Source organism: Aythya marila, assembly GCF_965140915.1.
Source record: "Aythya marila genome assembly, chromosome: 6".
NCBI lineage: Eukaryota > Metazoa > Chordata > Aves > Anseriformes > Anatidae > Aythya > Aythya marila.
In genome coordinates, this window is record NC_139047.1 from 26,134,786 (window position 1) to 26,161,162 (window position 26,377).

The following is a 26,377-nucleotide window of genomic DNA, read 5'->3' on the forward strand; positions in this document are numbered from 1 at the left end:
TTAGAAGTGTCTGGAATAGAAAGACTTGATTATTTGTCAGCTAAAATAAATTCAGTTAATTTTTCCCTAATACTGATAAATGTAGCCTGAATGTTGTCAGCAATAGGGTTTGGCTATATCTGTGTTCACACAGCATTTGGAAGAGGCCCAAACAGAAAAATCTTTCTGGAAGCTCTCTTCATTGGAACTTCTCTGTACAACAAAGTATTGTTGGGAAAAAAATGGAGATAAGTGGGACCTCAGCAGTGTAACTGTGTGCATTCTGGTGTGCCTAGAACTTCAGGAGTTTAAAACTATGAATTCTATCATGATAATAAAGGTTGCTAACAACTCTGTCTGGAGAAGTGCCTTCATTAATCTTTATAATGCAGGGACTATCATATACTCTGTATGTTCGCAACTTGTTAATCCTAGGTTTATAAAGTCCCTGCTTCCAGTGTGCCTTGATGAACCCATAAACTTTGCAAATTCAACCCCACACAACATCAGCCTAAACCACTGGACCCAGTCTCTGGGTCCCAAGTTCCTAACACAATCTTAACAGTGTTTAGATAACTATTCCTATATAACTGTAAAGACACATAGGTGGGCTGAGAATCCATCAGCATAGGATGTAGGCCTGGAACTGGTGAATCAGAATGGGAGAACCCCCTGATTGCTTATTCGTGGTTTTCTCAGTTTTACCAAGGCCTACAAGTTTCTGCGTTGGCCCATTCAGAGTGAAAAGGGAAGACAAAAGCCAATACCAAAACCACTTGTGTAGCAAAGGATTTTCTTTATCACCAACCTTAAAAAAAAAAACTCTCAAGTTACACATCTTTGCAAAATAGCAAGTCATTTGTCTTTTCTCAGTCTGATCACACTCCTATGGCTTCCAAGTTTTATCAGCATCTCAGGTGAGATAGAATGCCTCCTGTTGCTCTCTCCGGATTTCTTAATATTTGACAATGATTTGCTCTCATCTATGGAGAAGCCTCCCTCTTTATACGTAGACTGCTTCCTTTTGTCATCTACTCCAACCAAAATCCTCCAACTCCTGTGTAAATTAAATTAGTCATTTTGTGGGGCTGGGGTAGGAGTGAGAGACATTCAGAGCCTTTGACTGCTAGGTGTTGAAAATGTTAGTTGGTCCAGGAAAGGTCAAGAACTGTCCCTGGACTGTGCTGTATAATAGTTGACATATAGTGTAGTATAATAATATAATAGTTGACTGACATGGTTGGGGTCGATCTGGACTTTCAGTACGCAATACAAAATACAGAATGGCAAACCTAATATAAACAGGCTCACAATATAAAAAGAGCTTACAATTTGCTGTAGATATTCTTGCTTCTACGATATGCATCTCATCTTTTGCAACAAAAGCTACAGGAATACCAAATAGTTATTGGTTAGGATGAGAAGAAAGGATGAAGAAAAAAAACATGATTCAGACTGGGTTACTTGCTAAAGAAAACAATTATTTAAATATTAAAATACGAAAAGCATTGTACAGAAAGGGAGGTTCTCCATTTAACTGCTCTTTGCAGTTATTTTTAGTCATTGTAAGTTATCAGGTATCACTTGGTCTAATTAATTGCATCCTGAATTACCATGCATAAAATAAATGTGTTCACTTGGGGAAAAAAGAGCAAAGAAGAAAAAATGCATAAAGGCTGTGTTCTGTGATTTGCCTCTGTTTATTATCCATCCCTCCTGTACCCCAGCTTCTCCTAATGAATGAAAATATTCAGTCTTCCTGAAAATAGGTAGTAAATACATTTTAACCTATGTAAGCTTCAGTCTGATCACTTTTTCACACGTAGACAGAAACACAAGACTAAAATTTATTACAGATTATCCTAGTCTAAGCTGAAGTAATTTCATATATTCAAACTGCACTTCAACCACTTGGAAGGCCTTCAATATTCACTGAATTGTCTGCTTTGCACAACAATGCACCTTTTTGAGCTTATCTTCATTTGCTATATTCCATTGAGCCACTAGATGTCCCTCGTTCCTACATAAAGCTGGAGAAATGAGAAAATCATAATTAACCAGAGAGACTAGGTTGGAACTCAAGCTACGTAGAAGCATTCACAGTAGGTAGGATTTTCCTGTAATTAACACTGGTTCTTTAATAAACTTGGAGTGTGCCTGGGAATTCCAAACACTAATGTGCCAAACACACAACCCTATTTGTATTTGGACAAAGTACATGTAGGCCAAATATAAAAATGGCGTGAGGCTGAAGAGAACAGATGAAGATGACTTTGAGCAAAATAGGCTACAACCCCCTGGGTCACAAATTACATGGGGTCATTCCATTCCCGACTATTCATTGACAACAGCATTTTCCATATCCACAGCCTTTTCTTGCTATTTGTAAAATAAAATGGCACAGTCTTGGCAGTTAGACTAGATCTTATTTAATCAAAGAATGCATTTGACTGTAGCCTAGTTGGGGTATGGGTGGGCCACACCACTGTGTCCTTGTAGATAATAACAGAGCAGCTGGGGAATGGCCACTTCAGTATCAGACCATGAGCGTTGGGCAGTGCATAATGGACACAATAATGATGCTGACATTTGCCACTAGTGTTGTATCAAAGCAAAGTCAATCTCTGCTCTGAAGGAGACAAAATGTTTCACCAATAAAATAGTATCAGGAAGCTGCCTGTAACTGCACACAGGCTGTACAACTCCCTTTCCCCTTCCTGCACTCTATCAGCCTTAAGCAAGTTTCCTCTGTGCACACAGACCTGACCCCATGAGTTAATTTGTACCATCAGCACTATGGGAGACCCCGCCACAGAAAGTGCTGCATCTCTAAATCCATTCTGAATACTCTTCCTCCAATTAGGACTCACTTCCTTAGTAGTTTAATTTCATGGACTAGAAGAGAAACATCACACAGACAAAAACTGAAAAAACCCTACCTCCCAACTAGTTTTGCTTTTCAGTCATGTGAGTGGTGGCAAATCACATCTGTAGAAGAAATAGGGTTCTTGTGGCCAAAAGCATTGCCATTTTGCCTCACCAAAATGCTTGTGGCAGAAGATCACAGCATTTCTTGTCCCAGTTCTCTTTGAGATTGCACCTGAAAAATAAGGCTGCTGCCATTTTTCAGTCAGGATACAGAGGGGCCTGCCATCTCGTGCTACCAGTTTCCTAATGACTGGGTGATACAGATTGTCCCTGGCAATTAAATATCAGATCATGACACATGCCTTCAGCATTTAATGTCTGAGGATTTCAGGATGAGCCTAATCATCTAAGTGCCTTTACAAGTCTTGGTTCAGTTCTTAAAGATGAAGGGGGAAATTGTACAGTTCTCAATTACATGTTTGTTTGTCCAAGGCATTGTCAAAGCACAAAGAGCTGAAAATGTAATAACTAATTCCTACACAAAATACTTATGGTCTTCTCTACTTCAGGTCTTTGAACTTACCTTGTACTTCCCCTCAGCTATCCTTAGCCTGACTCCACTGGAGCGAGCAGTTGTTGAAGGCCCAGTATGTACAACGCACCAGCCACTTCTGACTCTGCAACCACTGCATTGCCTGCAGCTGCTCGGATGAGAGTTCCGACAATCTAGCGATTAATATACTGCATATTGGTGACCAGCTTGCCCTAGGCCATCTACCAGTGATATTAGAGCCAAATCCAAAGCCCAGTGACCATCAGTGTGAGATTTTAACACAGTTTTGAATGGGATTCGTATCAGCTTGTTATTCCCAATGATAAACCATTACCAGACTAATAATCTTACAGTCCCAAACAATCCTTGGTGCTCTTTCTAGTGCTTAATAGCTCTGCTCTTACCAGTTATTTAATTTAGTCTGAAGCTAAAAGTTGTTTTGTTTGTTTGTTTTGGTAGACTAACATGTACATTAAACAGAGTCTTCTTTCCCCTCTTTACTCTCATTGCTAGCCATCTTTTTAATAAGAAACTGAGAACTCAGAAATTGAGAGAACACGCTGACCTATTGAACTGATTTCACTCTTCGGCATAGCTGACAGGAAAACGGCTGCCTGAGCTCAGGCTTCCAGGAAGGGAAAACCAGATGTTTCTTGGCTGCATTTAACAGATGTTATTCCAGTTTGCAACAACATTTTAAGATGCAGATCCCAAGAGTATATGCATTTCCAAGGTATTGGAAGAATGAAAAAGTGGAAATTTCTTGCAAGTCCTAAAAAGTAGTGCCAAGCATCCTTTTTTTTTTCCCCCCAAATGAATTTTTCCAGCTTTAGCATTCCTGTGGTTGATACATACACCAGAACATGCAGTGGTGCTTACGTGCATTAAATAACCAAATTGGGTAGATTAGCACTGCCACATACTTAGCATGTTACCTTGGGAAAATCACCTGATCTCTCTGGATCTCAGTCCTTCACTTGTTCTACCTGGAGCTTGTAAGCTCTCCATGTCTCTCTCAACTACGAGAATCTACAATATCTAGTGCAAAGAAACCATAAAAAAAAAAACATAGCCCTGGGTTATTACCATAAAACAATTAAAAAAAAAAAAAAAAAAAAAAAAAAAAGTTATCTACCAGCTACTCAATAGATGGAAACAGCATATAAAAGAAAGTGGGTGAGGCATGAGTTCTTTATGGGGCTAATTGCAGATCATCCCATCAACTGTGGATGCTGCAAGTCCCAGAATAAAGTTGAGGGATGGAAGGGCAGAAGTGTGGGAAGACAAGAGTTTCCAGCCTGTTCTCTGAACACATTCAGGTTGAGTTGTTCAACCAAAAAAGCCAATCCTTAATTTAGAGCATCTTCCCAGAGTAACCAGATTATGCTAGGGCCATGATGACCTCTGGAATAAGACAAAACTAGGGAGGATAGGAAAGGTATCCTTCAACATGCCTGCCCTGAACCTGCCAGGTTTGTCTCTGAGTACATTTAGCACAGGTACAGGAGCTCTCCTACCAAGCACCACAGAATTAGTGTGGTATTATTCCCATGCTACAAATAGAGATTTAAATTGACAGCATATGTGTGATAACCAAAAATATAAGTTAAAGATCCCAAGTCTGTGGAACTGTGCATTTCCCAAGAATAAACCTTAGCCCCTATTTACATGATTGCCTTCTTCCAGTTATGTGAAGTAAATCACAAGAGCTGGCTGTGATAAAACACTCTGAGCACTTCCTTCCCTGGCTGAAACCAGATATATACTTACCAACCCCAAAATAGAAAATGGTTCAACTTATGTTAAATCCTAGCTTTTTCATTGGTTTTAGAGTAGGCGAAGATGGAGAAGGCAACCTCGCTGAAAGAGTTCTTGACTTACCAGATATTGCTGATATTCAGAGTACTGTACAGATTCAGGTTTGGGAGAAGCGAGGCTCATTACAGGACCAACAGAAAAGAAGCAAAACAGATTTCATGAAGATATTTCCCTGATGTTCAAATGTATTTACAGAAATTTCCTGATATTCTCCCATACCCTTCATTGATACATAACACATGTACAGGAAAAGTTAAGCCAAATATGTTATCTTTATCAAAGAGTTCTTGTGGACATGATTCAATTTCACCAGAGATCTGAGATAATCATGACTTGTAAATTTAGTCCAAAATTGATTTATTTTCAGAAAACTAGATTTTTTTTTTGAAAAAAAAAAAAAAAAAACCACTTTCATAGAATTATGTAAAAATAATTGAGTCATTTTCCAACTATTTCAAAATAAAAGTCTAATATTTAGCATTCAGACCGTTCTTCAAACACTTTGAACATAGAGACTAGGCATTTTAAAACAAAAACTTCAAATGTTGACTTGTGAAATGAAGATAGCTTCTTGTTTTGCAGCCAGTCATAAAATAATTGTCTTGTATCTTTATAGAATGGTGTGTATGAAATAGCAGGTTTAAGAGTAAAAAACACTGGCAGGTAAAAGCATAAGGGTTGATTATTAGATTTTAGTGTAGTCTGTAACAGAAGAACTGAAGCTGGGTGCCCTTGGTCTTTCATGACCACAGCCTCTATGCCTGCTCCTTGCATTTAAGTTTCATAAATTGTTCAAAACTTTATTGATAGAATTAATAGCCAAAATACTGCTTCACAACATCTGTTTCGTATTCTTCTCCCAGTTACACTGGTGCAACTCTAAATTAAACTGAATGCCTTATGTGAAGTCACTCCAAATTTATGATGGCATACATGAGAGTGAACTCAGTTCTTTGACTTTAAAAGATGTCTGTATTTGCAGCCAAATAAAATCACAAATGCTTATATACTGTATGGCACAAGAGTGCCATCCAGCGGATGTTCCTAAATGTGAATTCTTGGGAGAAATCCCCACAGAGTTGACTAGTCAAGTGGCATGGGTTATATGTACTAATGTGGTAGCTGCACATCCAAACTACCAGCTAGCTATTGCTGGACTGAGGTAAGCACTTCTATTAAAAATTAGTAATTTGAAGTAGATCGTTGCTTGCCTGAATGTAGGAATGTGCTGAAGACAGAGGTCCCTGGACTGGCTAGGCTCAGAAGCACTACCATCATCTCTACACACACTGCATTGCAGCTAAAAAACTCTGCCACTTTTCAACCCTTTCTGATAGCACGGCGTTACCCAATCCTGATCAGTGCTAATCTGAGTATCCCTGTACTGAGCTTCACCACCCCCTGTAGTATGTCCTGTGCAGGGTCACAATGAGAGTGATCAAGCTTTGCATCTGGGTTCAGGTGAATACTTTTGTACGCAGACATCAATGTGACTGCTGATCCCTCTGATCTGCAAAGAATGGGCCCTGAACTCAGACCTTCCACCTCCTGGATAAATGCTTCACCCACTGCAGTATAACACAAAAATGTCTTTTTAGAAGGAATGGGCTCAGTTGCATTTGTTAAGACTTAGTCCCACTGGCATACATTAGAGGGGTTTGAAGTTTACCTCTTGAACTGAGCCACTCTGGGGACATGCATGGAGTGACACATAGGTTTTAGCTCCTGTTTGAGATATGAGTGCATGCCAAGCTGCTCAGCCCTGTTGAACTGATACAGATCTGGGTACTCGCAGAGAGGCTCTCTATAGCCAAGTAGCTTACCTAAAATAATGCAAGGTGGCTTGGGAATTTAGGCATGATGCAAGGTCATACACAGCTCACTGGGGTTTTTCACCATCTCTGTTTTAGATTTAGGAGCTCAAATTCTGACCTGAGCCCTTGGGTTTCAGACTTGGCCTGTAGCCAATAAAATAAATTCTGGTTAAAAAAAAAAAAAATAAGAATGTATTTCATGCCAATTTTACTGATCTGCCTTATTCCCTGTCTCACCCACTCCCCATCCATAATGTTTCCCTTTGTAGTTAACTGTATCTCTTGCAATGCAGATGCATATGAAAGATTATGAATGATTCATGGATTTGTTTGGCCTGATTGCCCACAGATTAAATCATTTTGTACAATGCTCCTGTTAGTGCTCTGTATTCATCTAAACAGAAATTAAATTATCTGGGGATCTGAGGTAACCATTGCAGATAATACTTGCAAGACAGAGTGCTCATCCCAACAAGTAGCCATGTCTGCAATGGTCTCCTCAAGAGATGTAGAAATAGGAGGAAAGATACTTTCATTTCTGGGTATAATTCCCCTTTGATGCATCTCTTGCACTAATATTTGAGATCAGATACCAAAGATTCAACTTGCTCCCATAGGCAATACAGCAATTGAATGTCTCCCTTTAAACTCTGCAAGAGACCAGTGGGCTGCATATAAAGAACTTGATCATTTACCATGATTTCCATGGTCTTCCACTTGAGGACATTTTACTCTGTTTAAGAATGATCAGGTATACACTAAAATAGTTAAAAATGAACGATTTTACCTAGAACTGGCTTAGATCAAGTAGTCACATTCAAAATTATCTGAAATATTAAGGAGTGTGCAAAAGAAATTCTGCACAAATATTTGCCATAGAAGAACAAACACTTGAATGCTGACAATGAGATTCACTCTTTAGGACTAAAATTAATGTAATTTTACCTGTGATTTTAGCATGGTACAATTGCTTTGAGACTGTGAGAGACCAGTAAATCAGCTCTCTGTATGCTTTGTAGTGATCTTCATATTATAGATATGTAGAAAAATGAAACAAACTGCCATTTATGTTTCTTAGTTCCACAATAGTTGGAAGAAGAAGAAGAAAGAAAAAAAAAAAAAAAAAAGCCCACCCACACAACTCAGACATTTTCAAATACATCTCATCCCTTTCTGCTAATTAAACCCATGCCCACAATTCAAACTTTAAGAAAAACATGTCAAGTCCCCCATTTCAAAACAAAGCAGAACTTAAAGGCTTATGAGCAGAAACAGATACTATTTGGTGTCACTGGGACTATGACCAGTTTCCTTGCATTTGTCCTGTAACAAATGCCCAATTTTCAGGTGAGCTGCCCTCTCCCAGATAAGATTTTATTGCTGGCTCCTTTCCGCTTTATCTGTTCGGAATGCAAGTGCCCTGACATTGCAACAGGCTGCAGTGGGCAGCTGCAGTGACAGGATTAACGCTGACCTGTTTTTCAAATAAAGCACTGGAGCAAAGGTGGAACACACAGAAAATTAGTTTCCATTTTCTGAAGATTTTTTTAAGGCTTACCATTTAGGAAATAACAACACTGATGGGGAGGAATACTAAATTTAAGGGTGAGGCCAAGCGGAGCCCCGATACCTTCCAGGTCAATCAGACTACTGTAGAAAGAAAAAGGGCAGCTGGCACAACACATCCGGCCAGGGCACTCACAGACCTCAAAGGATGAGCTGAAGCAAAGTAACAGAGCTGCTCGCGTTCTGCAGCAACCGAGCAGACACATAAGGATCTGCCACCTTCTGTTGCTAGTGAGGACGATATAATGACGGAAATAATTAGTTAATCTTTCGTTTAAATAAAGCATTGGGGGAAAATGCTAAAAATAAACACTGATTCATTCCTTGTCAAGGAAGTTTCTCCTGTCAATTATCACATTGTTACTGCTGTTTTTAATCTAGTCAGATGGTGAGATTGGCAAATCCCTTCTGCAGGGGCTTCTGGGTGTTATTTTGTAGAGAATCTTGCTTGAAGGACTGATTACTGCTTTTATGGGAGCCAGTGGGAGTTTGGCCACAGTCCTTCACGCATGTTAATTTGAGGGACTTCCAAATGTTAGCTAATGATCTCAGACTTCTTTTTATGAAAGATGTGTGGGTTTGTTTTGGGGTTTGTTTTTTTGTTTTGTTTTGTTTTTAATCCCTAGCAGGAGGCAATTAAGAGGCTCTGGGGAAAGTTCTGCACTGAAGCTCTGGTCCGGCCTCTCCACAACTCCAGAAGAACTAGCATAAAAAAAAATAAATCAGCAGCATACATTACCACCATACTGGCACATACTGTAAATTTTAATTGAAGATGCTCATATTATTCATCTAGCCCAGGCCACGTGCTTTGCATTGCTCTGGGCTGGGTGTATTTATTGGCCTCCACTTATAACTTGAAAAAACAATTACACGTGTAATATTTTTTTTTCCAGGCACAATACTAATGAAGAAGCAGTAGCCTCGCCCCAAAGCAGGAAAACACGTCAATGTAGAAAATAGAGGCACATGTGGGCGGGGGAGTTTCAATCCTGATTGTTTTGCGAAGCCTCACGTAGCTGTAAAGGAGAAACAGAGAGCAAAATAAATAAAGGGAAAGAAACCATGGAAGCTGCAGCAGGCGTGCAGGACGCCAAGGCCACAAGCCCAAGCAAGCAGCGGGACCGCGGCTCCGCGGCAAGCTCGCAGAGGGGATCTGGGGCTAAAGGCTGACTTAAAAGGGCTTGGAAGCGCTTACAAAAACAAACAAAGAAAAAAAAATAATACAAAATAAACCCCAAAACTCCGTCCCCAGCTGTGCTGGGAACAGCTACCAGGTGCCGTGCCCCCCTGCTGACGGGGCACGGCCCAGCCCTCACCGCCCCCCCCGAGATGGCGGCCGCCGGCCCCCGGCCCGCGCAGGCCCGTGCAGGGCAGGGCCGCGCCTCCCGCCCGCCCCCCGGCTGCGGCTCCCGGCCCGGCCGGAGGCGAGGGGGAGCCCCGGGGGCTGCGGGCAGAGCCGGGGGCAGGCGGCGAGGAGCCTCTTCCCCTGCCCCTTCCTCGCTGCACCGAGGCCGCGGTGAGTAGCGCTGCCCCCGGGCCCCGGGCGGTGCGGGAAGGGCGAGGGAAGCAGCGGCGGGGCTGCGGGCAGGCTCCCCCCACAGCCCTTTTCCCAAAAAAAAAAAACATAAAGCGGCAAAAACGCCAAGCGCAAGACAAAGAAATGCAAGCATCCGAAGGCCGAGCCAGAGCGGGTCTGGCTTGGGATGAATGCTGGACCACGGTAGCTGGGAGTGAGGGGTTCTCAGAAAGGCAGGCTCCGGTCAAAAATGGGCCCTGTCATTCTGCGGCTGAATATGAAAACAGCTTGCAAAACATTTTTTTCAGGCTTCTAACAAAGGAGTTGGGTCCTTCTTTTACCCTGGTATCTAGGCTACATTGTGCAGGCTCATGCGTATCACTGGTTTTGTTCACATGAGTAATTCCATTTGAATTTGGGCTGTCAACGTGCGTGTGTAAAGTTACTCATATGCTTTCTGTCTTCTTTATATATTGAAATTATGTGGGTTTGTATTTTTTCCATTTGCTGGTGCAGCCCAGTAGCTGTTGGCATCAAGGTTATTGTGAGACAGCACAGTCATTACCCTCTGCCTGCCTGACACCATTTATTTTTCACTGACAGGCTGAAATCTAACTATTCCTCTGAATGCAACCTATTCCAGCTATGCAATCGTATCATCTGTCTTCATGCAGCCATCTCTCACCTGAGTGTTTAATTTGTTTTCCCTATAAAGGATCCTCTTTGCACTGACAGGCTCTCCAGTTGTGCCATCTGATGCTTTTTCACGAAGAAGTCATGAAGTCTTTCATGACTTTTCCCATACTGTATCATCTAAATTCGTTCCCATTCAGACATGATATCTGTATGTTTTAAGATTTGCCAGCTGGAACGTTTTATTATTCTCATTGCCAAATGCCCTCTCTTTTCTCTTTTTTTTCAGGTTACAGCTTCTGCTATTCTCACAACCTTGTGCATCTTCTCTACCCCTTTCTCCATGCTTGTCTAAGGGCAAAATGTCTTTGGAACAGGAAAAGCACATTGCCTGCCTTCCACGAAGTGTGTTATTTAGTTGAGAATGTTGCTGAGTGTTACATTAGGCTTTCTTTTCCTCAGTTAGGGAATATAAACAATAAGCATGTACAATTCAGTGCAGGTATTTTAGTAATAAAGTCGATAGCTTTTCATTGATACAGTCAGCTGTAACATATATACCACAATACACTAATTCATGCCTGAGGAGTGTAGGCACACTGGGCAGCCACTGTCAACCACATACTCCCTAACTTAGAAAATTTTGTGATTTAGGTGCAAAGGAGAGCCTCCTGTAGGAAATGCAGTATTTAGAAGCTGCTTCAATGGCAGTCTGTGAGCTGTCAAAAAAATGCATTCAGTCACACCTAAGTGCATACAGATGTATTACCTGGAATCTCCCGGCCATCTACCTGCTCTGTCTTGAAGAAATCCAACCAGTAAGTTTCGTAAAGCTCTTGTGAAATCCCACAATTCCAGGAACATCAAACACTGCTCTTTCTGAGGGATGGGGGTGATGACCCACGTACTGGAATGACCTATTTCCAGTGGTAAGATTACAGATTGCTTCCAAGGAAAGGGCAGAAGGCCAAACACATATTAGACTGCCCTGTGAACATGGTGGGAGTTTCTCATTTCTGTCAGCTTAAAGTGTGAGAACCAGGATCTGTATTTTCTCCCTCTGCCGTATTTAGAATGAGAAAAATTACCTGTTTTTTATCAGCTGACATCCAAAGGACCCTCTTTCTGTCATGACATCTATCCCAGTTACTTGGTGAGACCAAGAGAGAATGAGCTCTTGCCATGCCTATGCTTGGATTTGACAGCACAACCTTAAATAACATCTGAAAAGCAGATAAGATTTCTGAAATAAATATTCCCTTAAGGTCCAAAACCAAATAAAACCCATACGTAATCACATTCATTATCAGCATAAGCTTTTGATCAGGTGTGATATGTGCACTGGATTTATCTTTGCTTAACGTGTTGTATTTGTGCTACCTACAGATGCCTATTTCAGGAAGCTCTTTCCCAGAAACTTAACTCAAAATTGTGTTGTGGTTAAATTGTTATTTGCAGTTTTGGGAAATCAGAATAAACAGATTACCTGGGGAGATATACTATATAGTCAAAACTATACATTCTATTTTTTATTTCTATAAAAATCAGATTTTAATTTATTTCACAAAATAAACCATGAAAGTAAGGTAGTATAGATGTACTTATTTTTTGTCTGCACCATAAGATTTATTTCAATAGACTGAAAAAGGTGATTTCCTGATTCATATACTATAGGTGTTTAGAAAGATGTAGCAATCCCAGAAACATTTTAGTGTACTGAATTTATTTTTTTCCAGAAACCACCCCCTCATCTATTTCCCAAATATCGTAGAAATATTTACAGTATTACACCAAACCAAGTTGTATTTGTTTACTTAAAAATATGAAATATATCTAGCACATAGAAAATACGGCTGGATATATTTATACTTCTCTATTAATACATTGTTAGATTAATTACGATTTAAGAACTTAGTTCGTAATAGGGAGTAGTGCTACACACTAATGAGCATAACAGATTTCTTCTTGAAAAATACAGAAAGATCAATAATGTCAATTTGCAAAAGAAAACAAAATCTGCACTTCTGAAATCAGAGCTTGAACATTAACGTGATCTGAATAAGAAGCATGATACCTTACCTGCAGCGTTGCGGGAGCGGGCAGGCAGCTGTTAATGAGGACAGATGATCAACACCCTCATCTGCTGTGCAGTAAAGGTGCCAATGCAGGACTCTACATTCCAGAAGTGGCGGTTACATACATCAAGTTTGCAGTATATAGAAACTGTAATTACACACGACTGTTTCGGAATAGTTGCCTCCTTTGAAATACATCTTCACTACAGAAAGCATTCAGAAGCACTGAAAAATAACAATGATAATGCTTAACTTGTAAACTTAATTGTAAAAATTCAAGTAAGAGCTATTTAACATAAAAGTCCTTCAGATTTTTAACATAAAAACCTTTCAGATTTTCTCTAAATTTTTGGTAGGTTCACCTTCAGCTTTATAAAGACAACAGGGGTGTTAGTGCTTTACCTGACAGTACCTGGCACTTCTCTGAACCCTTAGATCAGAGGGGAGCCGTGCGTCCTGCTACGATTTTTGTGCTGCTTTCCAAATCCTTTCTGTCTGTCATCTTCCCCCTGTAAGAAGAAACAACAGTTTCCATTTCCTTCCCTTTGTCTTGACTACTTCAGTCATAAGCTCAGTCATGCAGTAACCGTCTTTACAACATGTAGCAAAGCAAGGCCCTTATTTCAATTCTGAATTTAATTAATATGGAAATATTACTGGTATTCTACATTCCCAGAGCCATCCTGGACCTGTGGAAATTCTGAAGTTCTGAAGCTGGGCAGCTTTGAAAATTAGTTTCTGTATTAATAAACAAATAAATAATGGAGACAAAATGACTTGAAATTAAAGTAACAAAATAGCAAACCTTGAGATACTGAAATTCATCACACCTGTTAAGGCAATAGAATTAAATCTGATATACTGAAAAAAAAATGCTGCCATCCAAGCTATACAAAACAAAGAAAAGTGTTTCTGTTTTTAAAAGTAGGGTCTCACAACTGCCTTGCAAATTTTTGGTCAAAGATTTCTCCTTATTCATGCTGTCCTGCTGGAACAACTGTTAAATAAAACCACGACAAAAGCAAGGGTTTAGATGATCAGTAGAACCAGGAAATCCTGTAATTATTTTTGAAGAGCGCTAAAATATCAAATTGCCTAAGAAGAAAATAAAAATACTCTCCCCACATAAAGGTTCAGAGAACTGGGTCATTAACAACATCAAAAAAAAAAAAAAATTCCCCAAATGAGTGATTTCTTATCTCATTGTATTTCAGAAGTCTTGATCCTCTTAAATCTGAAACTTTTCGGAGTATATTGAAAACAGATGGAAAGGAATCAGGGGACCCAGATAGAAAAAATGCTTTAATGAGCATGTATTTAAGTAATACTTAAAATAAATAAATCATTTGTCTGAGAAACCACATCTAATAGAAATATAAATAATTATATAATGAACATATAAACTACATTTCCTGAAGTAATTTCTGTCTTTCTACATTTCCTGAATTATTTTTATTATGAAACAGTAATGTGGCGCCATTAATTGATAAGTACTCTGTGCTATAGTTACCATGCTAATTGCAGCTCTTTAGGGCCTCGTCTCCCAGCTCCCTAAACTGTTGAACAATTGGGATTGATTGCAGGGGGGTTATTTTTAGTATGAACCAGCAGAAGAGTTTGGAGAGCTGCAGCCATTTCTTGTGCGTTACAGCTGGTTTGGAGAAAGTTGGATAAAAACGTTCTGAGTTGACTTTTGGGTGTGTTTTTTTTTGTTGTTGTTGTTTTGTTTTAATTCTTCTGAAGTTAGAGAGCTTCCTATTGGATAATTAATTTACCAAATTGAAGCTGAGGACATTGATGCTTTACACAGAGAACATTTTTCAGTGGCATTAAAAGAGCAGCGGCTTTCTTTGGAAACAGGACCGGTAAGGTAGGCAGTAAGTGAACAAAGGCAATGTAGGAGTTGAGTTTATAATTTGAAATACCAGTGATGAAAGGCAAGATTTGGGATTGCTGACTTCTAAGCATATCATCCAAACTCTGAATTGAAGCAGTTTGTTAACTGATCTGTTTTAGTGATTGTAGGTCTGCCTCCAGGAGTGCCTGATGCACAAGGGTCAGCAGATGCTCGGAGGTGTGACCAGGAGACCCCGATTCACTTAACTCCAGCTGAGCTTTCTGTTACCCTGCCTGCCTTATGCAGAGTTCAGCTGGGGTAGACAAACTAGTGGATGGGATTTTGTTGCTAAACTACTGTATGAAATCAGGACTTATCTCCTTCTGTAAATGCTTATATAATAGGAGACAAGGTTTGTGTAGGAAGAATAACAACCAGAAATATGTAGGAAGAGGAATAACTAGTTTCATAGCTGGGAAAAACAAAACTCAAGGGTACAAGCCCATTTTACCATTGTTAAGTAATAATAGCAGAGACCTATAATCTTTTTTTCACATAAAATTATATCAATAGCAGTGGTAATACCTTAAAGCTGTTGCACAGCACTGCATCAGCAAATCTGAAGTGTTCTGCTAATGGGATGTCTTTGTCCCTGTATTTCTTTGTAGATGTAGCTGAAAAATAGGTGAATTGGCTAGGGTTACATAGGCAGAGTTAAAGAGAAAATCTGTATTTCATGACTTCAGCCTTTTCCCTTTTCAGTGGCATGCCATAAAGTATTGCAAACTTAGACATGTAGAATGCGTCATTGCTTCATAGCTGCTAATTCTCCTGGGGGGGGGGGGGGGGGGAAAGAGACATACACCTTTGTAAATGCTGCCAATCTTGTATTCTTTAAGACAAAATATTAAAAAAAACACCCTTCAGTTTTGTACGCTAATTCCTTTCAATGGCAGTTTGCATAAAGTGGATGAATACAATTTGAATAGCTAGTCTTAACAGAACATGCCAGAAGAGATTCTCTCACACGTTTTTGTCACTGAATCTATTCTAGTCTTACAAGTGATAAATCTTAGAGATAAATTGTATGATAAACTAAATGACATTAGATACGTGCATTCCATAATAATATGCTCTAGTTATTTTCAGTAGCTTTTTTTACTGTAAATTTTTTTTCCCTCTAATTATGTGCATCTCTGCCTGGACTTCCACATAAACACCTGAAACTAAGAGATGCAGCAGGGATCTGTGCTGTAAACAGCTCCTGGGCTCATGTCCTTTCATTACTGACCATGGGAATAAATAGCAATAAGTACAAATTTCAGATACAGTAAAAATACAGGCATAGCTTTTGCAAGTAGGTATTTACTATCAGAAGCTTCTTACTGTAGCATGCAATCTCATTGTGGCCATTGTGATTTCAGGAATCAAAGCAACAGTTAAGCTGTTCATATTTTATAAAGACTGTGGCCTAAACTTCCAGCATCTTCATCTGGGAGAGGTCAGTAATATCAGAGGGGTACTGGGCTGCAGTTCACGTGGTTATTTTAGGACAGTAGCAGTGGTGATACCCCACAAAATGGAAGGACCCTGGATAACAGGCATGCTCCAAAATGCACTTCATGCTGCCCATGGTACTACCTGAGGGCATCTGGGCTTTCTGTCACCAGCTCAGCACAAGCCTGATGGAGTCAATCCTATTTTAAAGAGGGAGCTCAGTAGGTGTCTGCATTTTTCCACCAGCACAGGAGGCTACTGGTGTAGGGGGACCACCTGGAGCCTCCTTTTCACCATGGTAGAGGGAGGGAATAAAAACTGATGAAGACTCATGAATTTGCCCAGAAGAATTTTCAAAAACTTCAAAACAAGCTTTCAAAAGCAAAAATGTTGCTTGAAATGCATTGGTGAGACAACATGTAGGATTTTGTGAGAAAAACAATAATAAAGGCTTATTATAGAAATGCACAGAAAAAATGATTATAAGAAGGGCTATGTTGTTGGCCAGTATTACTCAGTATGCTTCTGGACATCTGTAACTGATAATAGAAGCCTTTCTTATGATCCCATGTTCACTTAACTAACATCTTCCACATCTTTGAAACCAAGTGAACGTCAGCCTTTCATAAGATGTCAATTTCTGACAGAGATCGAGGTCCCTTCCAACCCCTACAGTTCTGTGATTCTGTGATACTTTGTAGTTTCTCCCTGTCCTCTTATCCTGTAATCAGACACGTCCAGGGTGAGCAGCACTTATGTTGACCTTCACTGGCACACAGATGGCCAAGTGCAGCATCACACAAGGAAGGCAGAGTTACACTGACTGAAGTCACGCTGTGGCAAGGCACGTGGTTAACGTACCCACACACACAGATATGAGGAAGAGGCCTTCCTGTATCCTAACATGCTGTTGCTGTACTTTCTAAGTAACTTCTGGCTTCAAGAAGTTCAAATGGCCATTTGCAGGAAACAAACCTTAGCTGGGTGTGGTTTCTGATCAGACAAGCATTGCTGCTTTTATGCACTTTCCTTGTGAATTAACCTGGGAAACTGAAACTGTTAATATGCTCTCAGCACACACACAAGCTGAAGACCCCAATGCACTGAGCTGGACAAATCACCCTGGTGCCTGCCTGCACTGCTGCTTGTGACATGAAATTACCAGGCTTTGTAAAAGCTTTGCTCCTCTCCTCACATTTCTGAAGAGATGGAGGGAAAATTTCCCTTGACGCATCCTTGTTGAGGAAGGCTGTGGGCAGCAGAGGTAATGAAATTTCTCTGTGGATGAAAAACGATCTATTGCAGTATATCTCGGGCAAATTTGGTATTTCTGTCTTTTGTTAACTAGAAATAATCGGGCTAAGAAGCTACAGGTTTATTGCATTTACCTCTCAAACCAAAAGAATGGATTTGCTAGGCATTCATTACTTTGACCTTAGAATTGATCCAAAGGGATGCTGTGCGCAGGGTGTGCCCCTACCAACGGACTGGGATCCATCAATTTCCAATCCTAGATCCTAAACTGGAATTCAGGCTTTCACTGAAATAGTCCTAGAATTAGGAGTCCTCATCACCTCATGTGGTGGTGTTTGTCACCTCAGACCTATTACCAAAGCAAATCTCGTGATTTGTCTTAACACTGAATATAATCTATTTTAAAACACTGGCCATGATATATGTTGGAGAGGACGAGAGATGAACGTTGTTCCTGGTGCTTGTGTCTTCACAGAACACAGTGACATCTTGTGGCAAACGAAGGGATAGTGTCTCTTTTTTCCAGATGCATCCTACTTTCAGCTGATTCAGGGATGAAAGTCTAAATAAATTCTGGACAAGTGCTAATGAATTACTTTTGTTTATATATTCGGCTTTCCCAATATTGTTTCAAGCACAGGTTACCTGAAACTCACAGTGAAAAAAAGAGCGAGCCTTGCTTTCTGCCATATTGTAGATGTAGCGTGCCGCACTTCATCCCTTCAACTCGCCAACATTCTTTGGAAAACTTTCAGCTCCAGGAACGTGCCTGTCCCAGTCTCACTGATACGTGACTCTGTGAGGCGGTGTTGCAAATGTTTTACTCTGGTTATCACAGGTGGCAAAAAACGTCAGGTTGCTTTTGATGGAAATTAAAGAAAACACCGGAATTTTGTATCGTAAGGCATAGACTTTTTTTTTTTTTTTTTTCCTCCATCACCATTTTTTTCAACACAGTTTTAAATTTTTGTTTGTTTTTGACTTTTTACAGACCAGGCAGGGTTTAAACCCTGTCCCTGATGTTGTGGGACCTTCCCCTGACATGGTCGTCCTTTCCAGTTGATGCTCTTAGCTGTCAGCATGAAAGGAAAAACAGCACACTGCGACTGGAAATCTGCACCTCAAGAGAAGCCCTCTCCCTGCGATCGATACAAACATGCTTGCGTTATTTGCAGAGGATTTGTTTATCTTTATGGAGGGAGGAACACCACCAGTCTGAGAGATTTTTGGAGGTACAATCTAGGTAAGTTTGTCCCTTCACTTATACGTCAGTATTAAAGAGCAAATGCATCCAGTCAGTGTGAAACTGGGGACACTCTATAGCTAACGGATTCTCCCAGTTTAGTGTTTCTCCATCAAAATTATCTTCTACCTCAAGCAACTACCTAAGCCGTATAATTGCTATTGAAGATCAAGGGATAACTGAACTGCGTTATGTCCGCTGGGCAAATGGTGTGTGTTTGTTCCTGTTGCAGGTGTCCCAGAAAGCTTAGATTTGCGTTCTCTCTTTTTTAATTTGACCAAAAATACTGATTCATTTACGATAGGGATATAACAGACATGGATTTACTGAATCTTTAACATGGAAATAGTTCATTCACAGAAGAATGCAAAAAAGGAGCACATGAATATAATAACTTGTAAGTCTGAATTAGTGATGCATCATCAAATATGACACTTATTTTCTGAGGTTTAATTATACAGTGTTCCCCATTCAGATGTTGTTCCTGGATAAAACTCAGAACTGTTGGGTTTTGGCATAGGTAACAATATAACAATAAAATACAAAACAAGATAAATTTCCATTCTGTTTAAGGTTGCTAAATAAAAAATGCCCATAATTTAATTCTGGGGGAAGTGCCTTAATATTCCAAACTAACAGGGGAAAGATGACAAGAGGCTTTTTTTTTTTTTTTTTTAAGATTGTCTTCCTCAGAGCAGCAATTCTTCAGTCTTCTTGATAGCAAACAAGGAAAACGAGGGAGCATTTGTTAACCTTCATCCCTCATTGACTCTAAGAGTGCAGCAAAATTCAAAGCTCATCTTTTCCCCTTTTTCTTACTGTCTATATGTTGAGTTTACCACTGTCTTAACTTGAGCTGTGGTTTTTAGCGAGGAATGAATGGGAGATGCTGGATTGCTCAAAAGATGGTCCAGAAGAACTGGAAGAACATTCAATGGTGGCTTATAAGGTAGGAAGGCAAAATTTACATTGTCTGTATTTTAACACTTATTTTCCTATTGTACAGTGAAATAAAATGCCATATATTATGTACTGAAATACTATACCCAGAAAAGACTTCTGCGTCAGTGCAGTTCTGGATGTAGCTATGCAATGTTTTGGAACGTTTCTGAATAAAGTCACGGTATTTCAGCTTTGCAGCAGCGTGCAGCTCCCTGATTTCCTCAGTCGATGCTCAGTACATAATAGTAATACAAAATAAAGACCTTGGCAGCACATTCTTTGACTTAGTTGTACAGTTGTAACAGTTGCTCTGAATTCATTTGCATGATAAGCACCAGCATAAAAACATTCACTTAAGAACTTGCATAGAAAAGGAACGGGGGAGTGAAGACAAATAAGAATTACAGCTTTGCTTGTGAGGGGGAAACAGAATTTAGGATATCAGGAGCTGCAGTGCAATGAAACCCTTCTAAAAATAAGAGTAATCCTAGTATTACCTGAGCAATGTCTCTGAGAGCTCTGGATCTGCATCCCTCAAGCTGTCCCAGATGAGGAAGAAGTAAGTGCTTCTGGGATGCTGTCCCTGTCAAAATAGCGCAACCTTCTACAGGGTTTCCTACTGGGAGAGGATAAAAATAAGATGAGAAGATGGTGGCTTGTGATTACCTCATTAATTGTTAATAGGTTGCCATTATTGTTAATTATATTTTGATGATATCAGTCTTTTCAGAATTATTTTAAAAATTACTTTATGCTACATGCCTACCTGTACATGACAAACATTTTTTTTCCATTTTGCAGGGCACCCTGTGTATTTTTGGTGGAATGGTGGATTCTGCTTTCACACAAGCAAAAACCCCTCTCTGGATATATGATACTGGTACGATACACAATAGCCAGTCTCTTCCATGGGACATTCCAAGTCCATAGGTACTAAAAAATAGTAAGACCCAAAATGTTTTCTGCTGCCTGTAACAAGCTGTCCCTAGCTTTACAAGAAGAAATAAGTTTGAAACTGTGGGCATATTTTTCCCTAAAATTAGGCTGTTAAGCTCTCAAAAAGTCAGGTCTTCCTTTAACTGGAAGGTATTCTTTAGGATTTTTTAGATATTCTGTCTCTGGGATGATGGTATCTGGTATCTCCAGTCATTCATATCAGTGATTTTTGACTGTTATCTGAGGACTGTTTTGAGAGATCTGTGAAAAGGAACAAGAAAAATAAAGCTATTGTTACATGGTTTAAATAATAAATAAAAGGAGCCACACTTCCACTGGAAAGTTTGAGTGTTTTGCAAGTCCAGCAAATGCTGCAAATCACAGATTATTTTTGTGTAGTGAAATTTAGCCTTAGGAAACAGGAAATTCAGTATGGCATCTCAGTGATTTGCTAGCAGATAAGGATAAAGGAAAACTGTGAAACTCTGTCTCTGTCAGCTCCCTGGTACTGCTGTATGAAAGGAAGCAGATTTCTTTAGCCTTCTCAGTGTAAAACACCAGGCTGGGATTTACTAGAAAATTAGACTTGTGATTTGAAAAATTGATGTTGGAGGAGTGTCCTCTTGTGGTCTGGGATATAAACTGCGCTTTATTAAAACAATTCCCTAGATTCTGCAAGATGGACAGAGTGCCGTAACGTACCAGCAGAGAATGAGGTAAGGAGCCAGGAAGTGGTGAATGTGTGAATCAAATGCCTGTTGCTTTGTTGATTAAACAGATTGCTTTGAAATATGTTCCCCCAAACAGTTCCAAACTAATCTCTTCAGAGACATGTGGCTGGCTATACTTTATTTCTTTGCACTTTCAATAACTAAGGCTTTTTCATTTTTTAAAACAGCATTTAAGAATACTGCTCTTAAATTTTAAGTCCTATGTAGAAAAATTAAGTCTTCTCTACTATGTTTTCTGTTTTTTGTTTTTGTTTTTGTTTTAATACTTATCAACAAAAAAAATCCTAAATGATGCACTGCAACCATCAAAAAAAAAGCCTGCTTTTAAAAGTAGATTTGTAGAAACAGATTGGCAGTCACACTAATAGATTTTGAAATGTGAAGTGCAGCACTTCCCATTTCTTTAGTCTGAACACATTGACTCACCAAGAAACGTCCGCTTTTAAATGAAACCTCAGCCTAAGTGTTTAGGTCATGGTCTGACAGGATTGGTTTTATATCACTATGTGTAAAGATTCACTTAATAGTTGCTATTGGAAGTTCATCCTCACACTATGAAGTTTCACAAAAAAATGTTAAGATTTGACACAGTTGCTAACATGGTTACTTGTGTTTGGCAGAGGAGTTCAGTTTGGTTCTGCAGGTTATTTGTGAGAAAGAAAGGTGTTTGGACCTGGCACCCATATAATTCCGTCCCTTGTAGAGCACAGGGCTGTGCATCCACTTTCAATGGCATTGCTCCTGCTTCTAAGAAGGAGCTGATAGATAAAGGGTTTCTTGCAATTATCTTAAATGATACGGAGATACTTAGGGAGAGATGGGCATGGCTCTTCCACCTCCCCAAAACTGGGCTGTAAATGAACAAAAGCAAACACTTACCTTGTATTTTGTTTCAGCTCCACCTGGGCCTCCTTGGGCTTGGGTCCATGAGTCTTAGCAGCACTGAGGACTGCTGCAGATGCAGTGAGCACCGCCTGGAGTCCTGCTGAGGGCCTGGCCATGCCATAGGATTTGTGGCATGGCAAATCCACACCAAGCAAAATGATGGGAAGGTTGTCCTTGATGGCAGAAAGGGCTGTGTCTCCATATTACATTCCCAAGAGTTGCCTGGAATATTTGCAATATGTCCTAAAACTAAACTGTTCCTATGCATAGCAGTAGCTGTGAAAGCAGTACTACTGGTGCAGGTGCAGAGAGAGGGAGGCTGTAGGCACTTAAAAGGGGTGGACTTAAAAAGGGGAGGCTGCTCCAGTCATTGGTTTACCCTGTCTTTTTGAAGTTTAACACAACTCAGAGCAATGGTTTCAATTGCTTGGGAATATTCCTGAGGTGGACACTGCCACTGATACGACTGTTAACAATTTTGTTTACTTTATTCCTAAACTGTTTCAGAGCTTGGCACCAACGAACAGAAAAGGTCACAGCGCAGTAGTGTACAACTCCAGCATGTATATCTACGGGGGATACCTTGGTATCAGAGGCATTTCACAAGAATTTTGGTCTTTCCACTTTGGTAAGTTTAAAAGTTCAATAAATTTTTGATCCAGTACAGTCACTGTGAAGTGATGACTGTTGTAGGCTAACACGGCTTGCTCTGTGAAGAAAATTCCTACCAGCAGTAATGTTTTAAGTTAGTTTTGGCTTCTCTGTGGCAGCATTTAATTATGAATTCTGTCAGTTAAACTAATCCCCATCTGAAATGAATTGGACTGTATTATACTGGAAGAAGTTCTGCAGTATTTGCCAGTTCTAGAGCTGAGAATCAGGGAGTGGGCTTTGCTTTCTACTCACTACATTCTTCAAGGATTACTGAAAACTTCCAGTTGCAGCAGAGATTTTCCATGACTTCGGCCTATTAATGCCATCTTTTGAATCTCAAATCTCAAATGGACCCTGGGGAGCTGAACCTGACAGGAGATGGTGTCATATTCATCATGAATCAATATGGTTACAAACGATATCGATTCCCAGAGACTTCCTAAATGGGTAGCTTTCGTTATCTGGTGGTCATTCAGTAGCTACTTTGAAATGGATGATGGGTTTATCTCATCCTTCATTCCCTCGCAGGCAGAATGAGCACAAGCATTAATGAAGGAATGGTTTTGCTGGCTGATTTTCCCTCTTATACCTAGGAAATTATCTTTCTGTGACAGAGGTAATGAATTAACTAAGCGGTAGGAAAAAATGTTTTGTAAATAAAATTTCCATGGCATCTGTCATACAGCATCTGACATTTTCATTAAATGTTTATGCACTTCTGCAGTGTCAGAAATTAAGCTGTTAACTTATGCCATAATACATTTAGAGTAGGACCCGCCTGTTCTCCAACAGAATAGTTACTTTGTTCTTGAAATAAATCCATTTTTATATATTAAGGTAAATTTGGTAAAATTATGAATTAGTATCTTGTTTTCAGGTACAAGAAAATGGTTGTGTGTTTCCACCCCACCTCACAACAGTGGTCCTGGACCTCGTCATGGGCATTCAGCAGTGGTTTATCAAACAGGCATGTATCTCTTTGGAGGACTGATGGGGCTGAGTGAACAGAAGGACTTTTGGAAGTGGGACTTCATAAACAGCAGCTGGTACAACATCAGAACAAGGTGAAGCATACTGTTTGTTAAACTAAATTGACACAGAAAGAGAGAATTAGCCTTACCGCGTGATACTGCATGCAAGCAGAGGGGGAGATACTGATTTTTCATCAAAGGTAGGAGTTGTTCAGTTTAAGACAGTACTGCTGCCATCCCTGAGGCTCCAGTTGGCTTTGCTTGGATGAGGTGTTGGCAACACGTTGATGCAGCTGTCAGTGATACAACTTTGATGTTCCAGTGCAGCTGTTTAGTTTTAGTGGTCATTCTCTTGAGTGAAAAGAAAAGTAGGGGCTAAAATCAGTGTTAGTTTCTTGTTCACCTCCCCATAACTGCTGGTTTCTCTTGTATTTAGCCAAGGACCTCCTCCGGTGGTAGGACACGCTTCAGTGGTCTTCAAAGACTCACTGCTGGTTTTTGGTGGAGGGATTTCAAACTCCAGTCCTAACAACAACCTCTGGAAGTACCATTTCCACACACAGACGTGGAAGAAGCTAAGTAGTATTACAAAGGCAAACTTTTTTCCTAAAATGTATCACTGCATCCTAGGAAGTGGTGTTGCTTTTCAAACTACCTCAGGTTCCCCTAATACATCCCCCAGTCACTGGAAGGGCAAGCAGAAGGACCGCCACCCGCTGGTGACCATCCCGAAGCACAGCCGCTTGTGCGACTACTTCCACCGTCAGCCTCTCTGCCCAGCGCTCAGCAGGGAGCAAAGCAAAGCGATTGAAATGAAAACCTTCAGCTTGCCTCTGGAGCCAGCGGGCTTCCGTGCATTTCAAACCACTTCGGGGGCAGAGCTAGACCCAAACAGAGCAACCAGCATTTTGTCAAAGGAAAAACCCACCCATCTGTTTGTCTCTGCAGAAAAGGAGACTTTTGCTGCTGCTGTGCTTGTGGAAGAAGAGGAGAGAACTGACTGTCAGAACGCGACTGCAGTGGATGAAGTCAGCAGTGACTCCAATGTGCTGCTGGTCATTGGGGGTAAACCTTTGTCCAGCTTCTCTGAAATCTCATTCTGGCAAATCGGGTTTGATAACTTGTCACCACTTTGATTGCAAGGCAGAAGGATGAAATCCCACCAATGGGCTAGGAGATGTTGAACCAACCACTTGCAAGTGTTCTGTTTCCTAGTGGCACACTGGGAAAAAAAAACGAAGCCTTCTTGTACTTGCTAGGAACAGACTTTTTACAATGTGAACAAAAACCTCTACATATGTAAGTCACAACTTACATACAAGTTACAGTTTTTGAGAGGAGCATGTGGGAACACTGCTGCTTTTGTTACTTCTTCTTCTGGTCAGTGAATGTCAGGTTGCAGTTGCCAATGCTGCCTTGACAATCACAGCTCCAATAACCCTACCTCCATACCTGCCATTTGAGGTGCAAAGCTTATTTTGTGCTGGGGGAAGTAAAAGAAACACCCATAAAAACACACTGAAATCAAGTTTGTGCATGTTACGGTCATGCCTGGTTATGAGAGATTTGTTGAATTTTAATAGCACCATTTTCTAAGACACTTAGGATTGCATTTTCTTCAAAGATTTCTGCTTTTTCAACTCCATCGTTGTTTTGTAAGCATACATAGAGTATTTGTTACATAATTCCCCTCTATATCGAGTAAACGTAAATCCTGAGCTTTTGTATGGTTTTTTGTTTGTTTAAAAATTCGCTAGTATTTCAATTCACTGAGAAAGGTGTTTTTGTGAAACCCAGTGTTTCAAGTGTTTATTTTTGTATTAGTTACTAAGATACTGGCCTTCTGATTTATTTAGCCTCATGTAAGCAGAAATGATGATGAATGAAATTACTGGAAAGTGTTATTTAATGCTTCTCAATATGTGAATAAGTTTGTTCTCAAACATTTCATAGGAATAATGAATCTTCAGTGGGAATATTTACAGGTACTTCCTTAATCTCTCAAGTTGCTGTAACATGAAATCAATAGGAAAATTACACGTGTTTGCAAAAACCTAATTAAAAGTTATTTGGACCTTCAGTGACCTTTTTTTAGGACCAGAATTTTATGCTGCCATATAAATAAAGCCTGCTGCATTTCATATCAGTGTGTGCGTGTTCTCCAGGTTTTCAGGAGTTTAAAATATGTACTTACGTTTTCAAAATGAACAAGAAACTTACCTTTCTGAACAAAGACCATGCTTTCACAAGCACCCGTCATCTCATGGCAATCCAGCAGGCCTGAAGGGCTACCCAGGATTTGCATTTCTCCTTCAAGAACAGTGATTTGCCTTGTTGGCGGAGGTATGTTTGAGAACTTCATACTGCAACCGGGCTGAGCACGTGCAGAGCACCCCAACCTTTAATCAGTAGCAAATTTTTCTTCTGCTGGCTGACACATCTGTTCTGGCATTATCCAGAGAGCTGCTGTAACATTCAGACTTATCTAGGATTGATGAGGGAATGAAATTTATCTGAAAAGGGTAACAATAAAACAGTGATTTTCCAAGTAATGAGAATGGTTTCTGGCATGTCCACGTATCCTGGGGATGTACAACAGCCC

The 26,377-nt window shown here is 40.1% G+C and overlaps 1 protein-coding gene across 2 annotated transcripts; it reads left to right on the forward strand.

The window, feature by feature from the left end:
* The first annotated feature begins 9,584 nt into the window (after positions 1-9,584).
* Positions 9,585-25,916, forward strand: LOC309879347 (uncharacterized protein). 2 transcript variants are annotated; one of them, XM_082762948.1, is made up of 10 exons: positions 9,585-10,117; positions 11,040-11,155; positions 11,405-11,568; positions 18,405-18,656; positions 19,526-19,605; positions 20,400-20,478; positions 21,204-21,250; positions 22,658-22,778; positions 23,682-23,868; positions 24,212-25,916. In XM_082762948.1, exons 4-10 carry the CDS (start codon positions 18,476-18,478, stop codon positions 24,909-24,911), a joined length of 1,395 nt encoding a protein of 464 aa, XP_082619074.1. In that variant the 5' UTR covers positions 9,585-10,117; positions 11,040-11,155; positions 11,405-11,568; positions 18,405-18,475; the 3' UTR covers positions 24,912-25,916. The 2 variants fall into 2 exon arrangements, with proteins under 2 accessions (XP_082619074.1, XP_082619073.1); XM_082762947.1 differs by lacking the exons at positions 11,040-11,155; positions 11,405-11,568 and having other exon boundaries at positions 9,586-10,117.
* Positions 25,917-26,377: the final 461 nt, after the last annotated feature.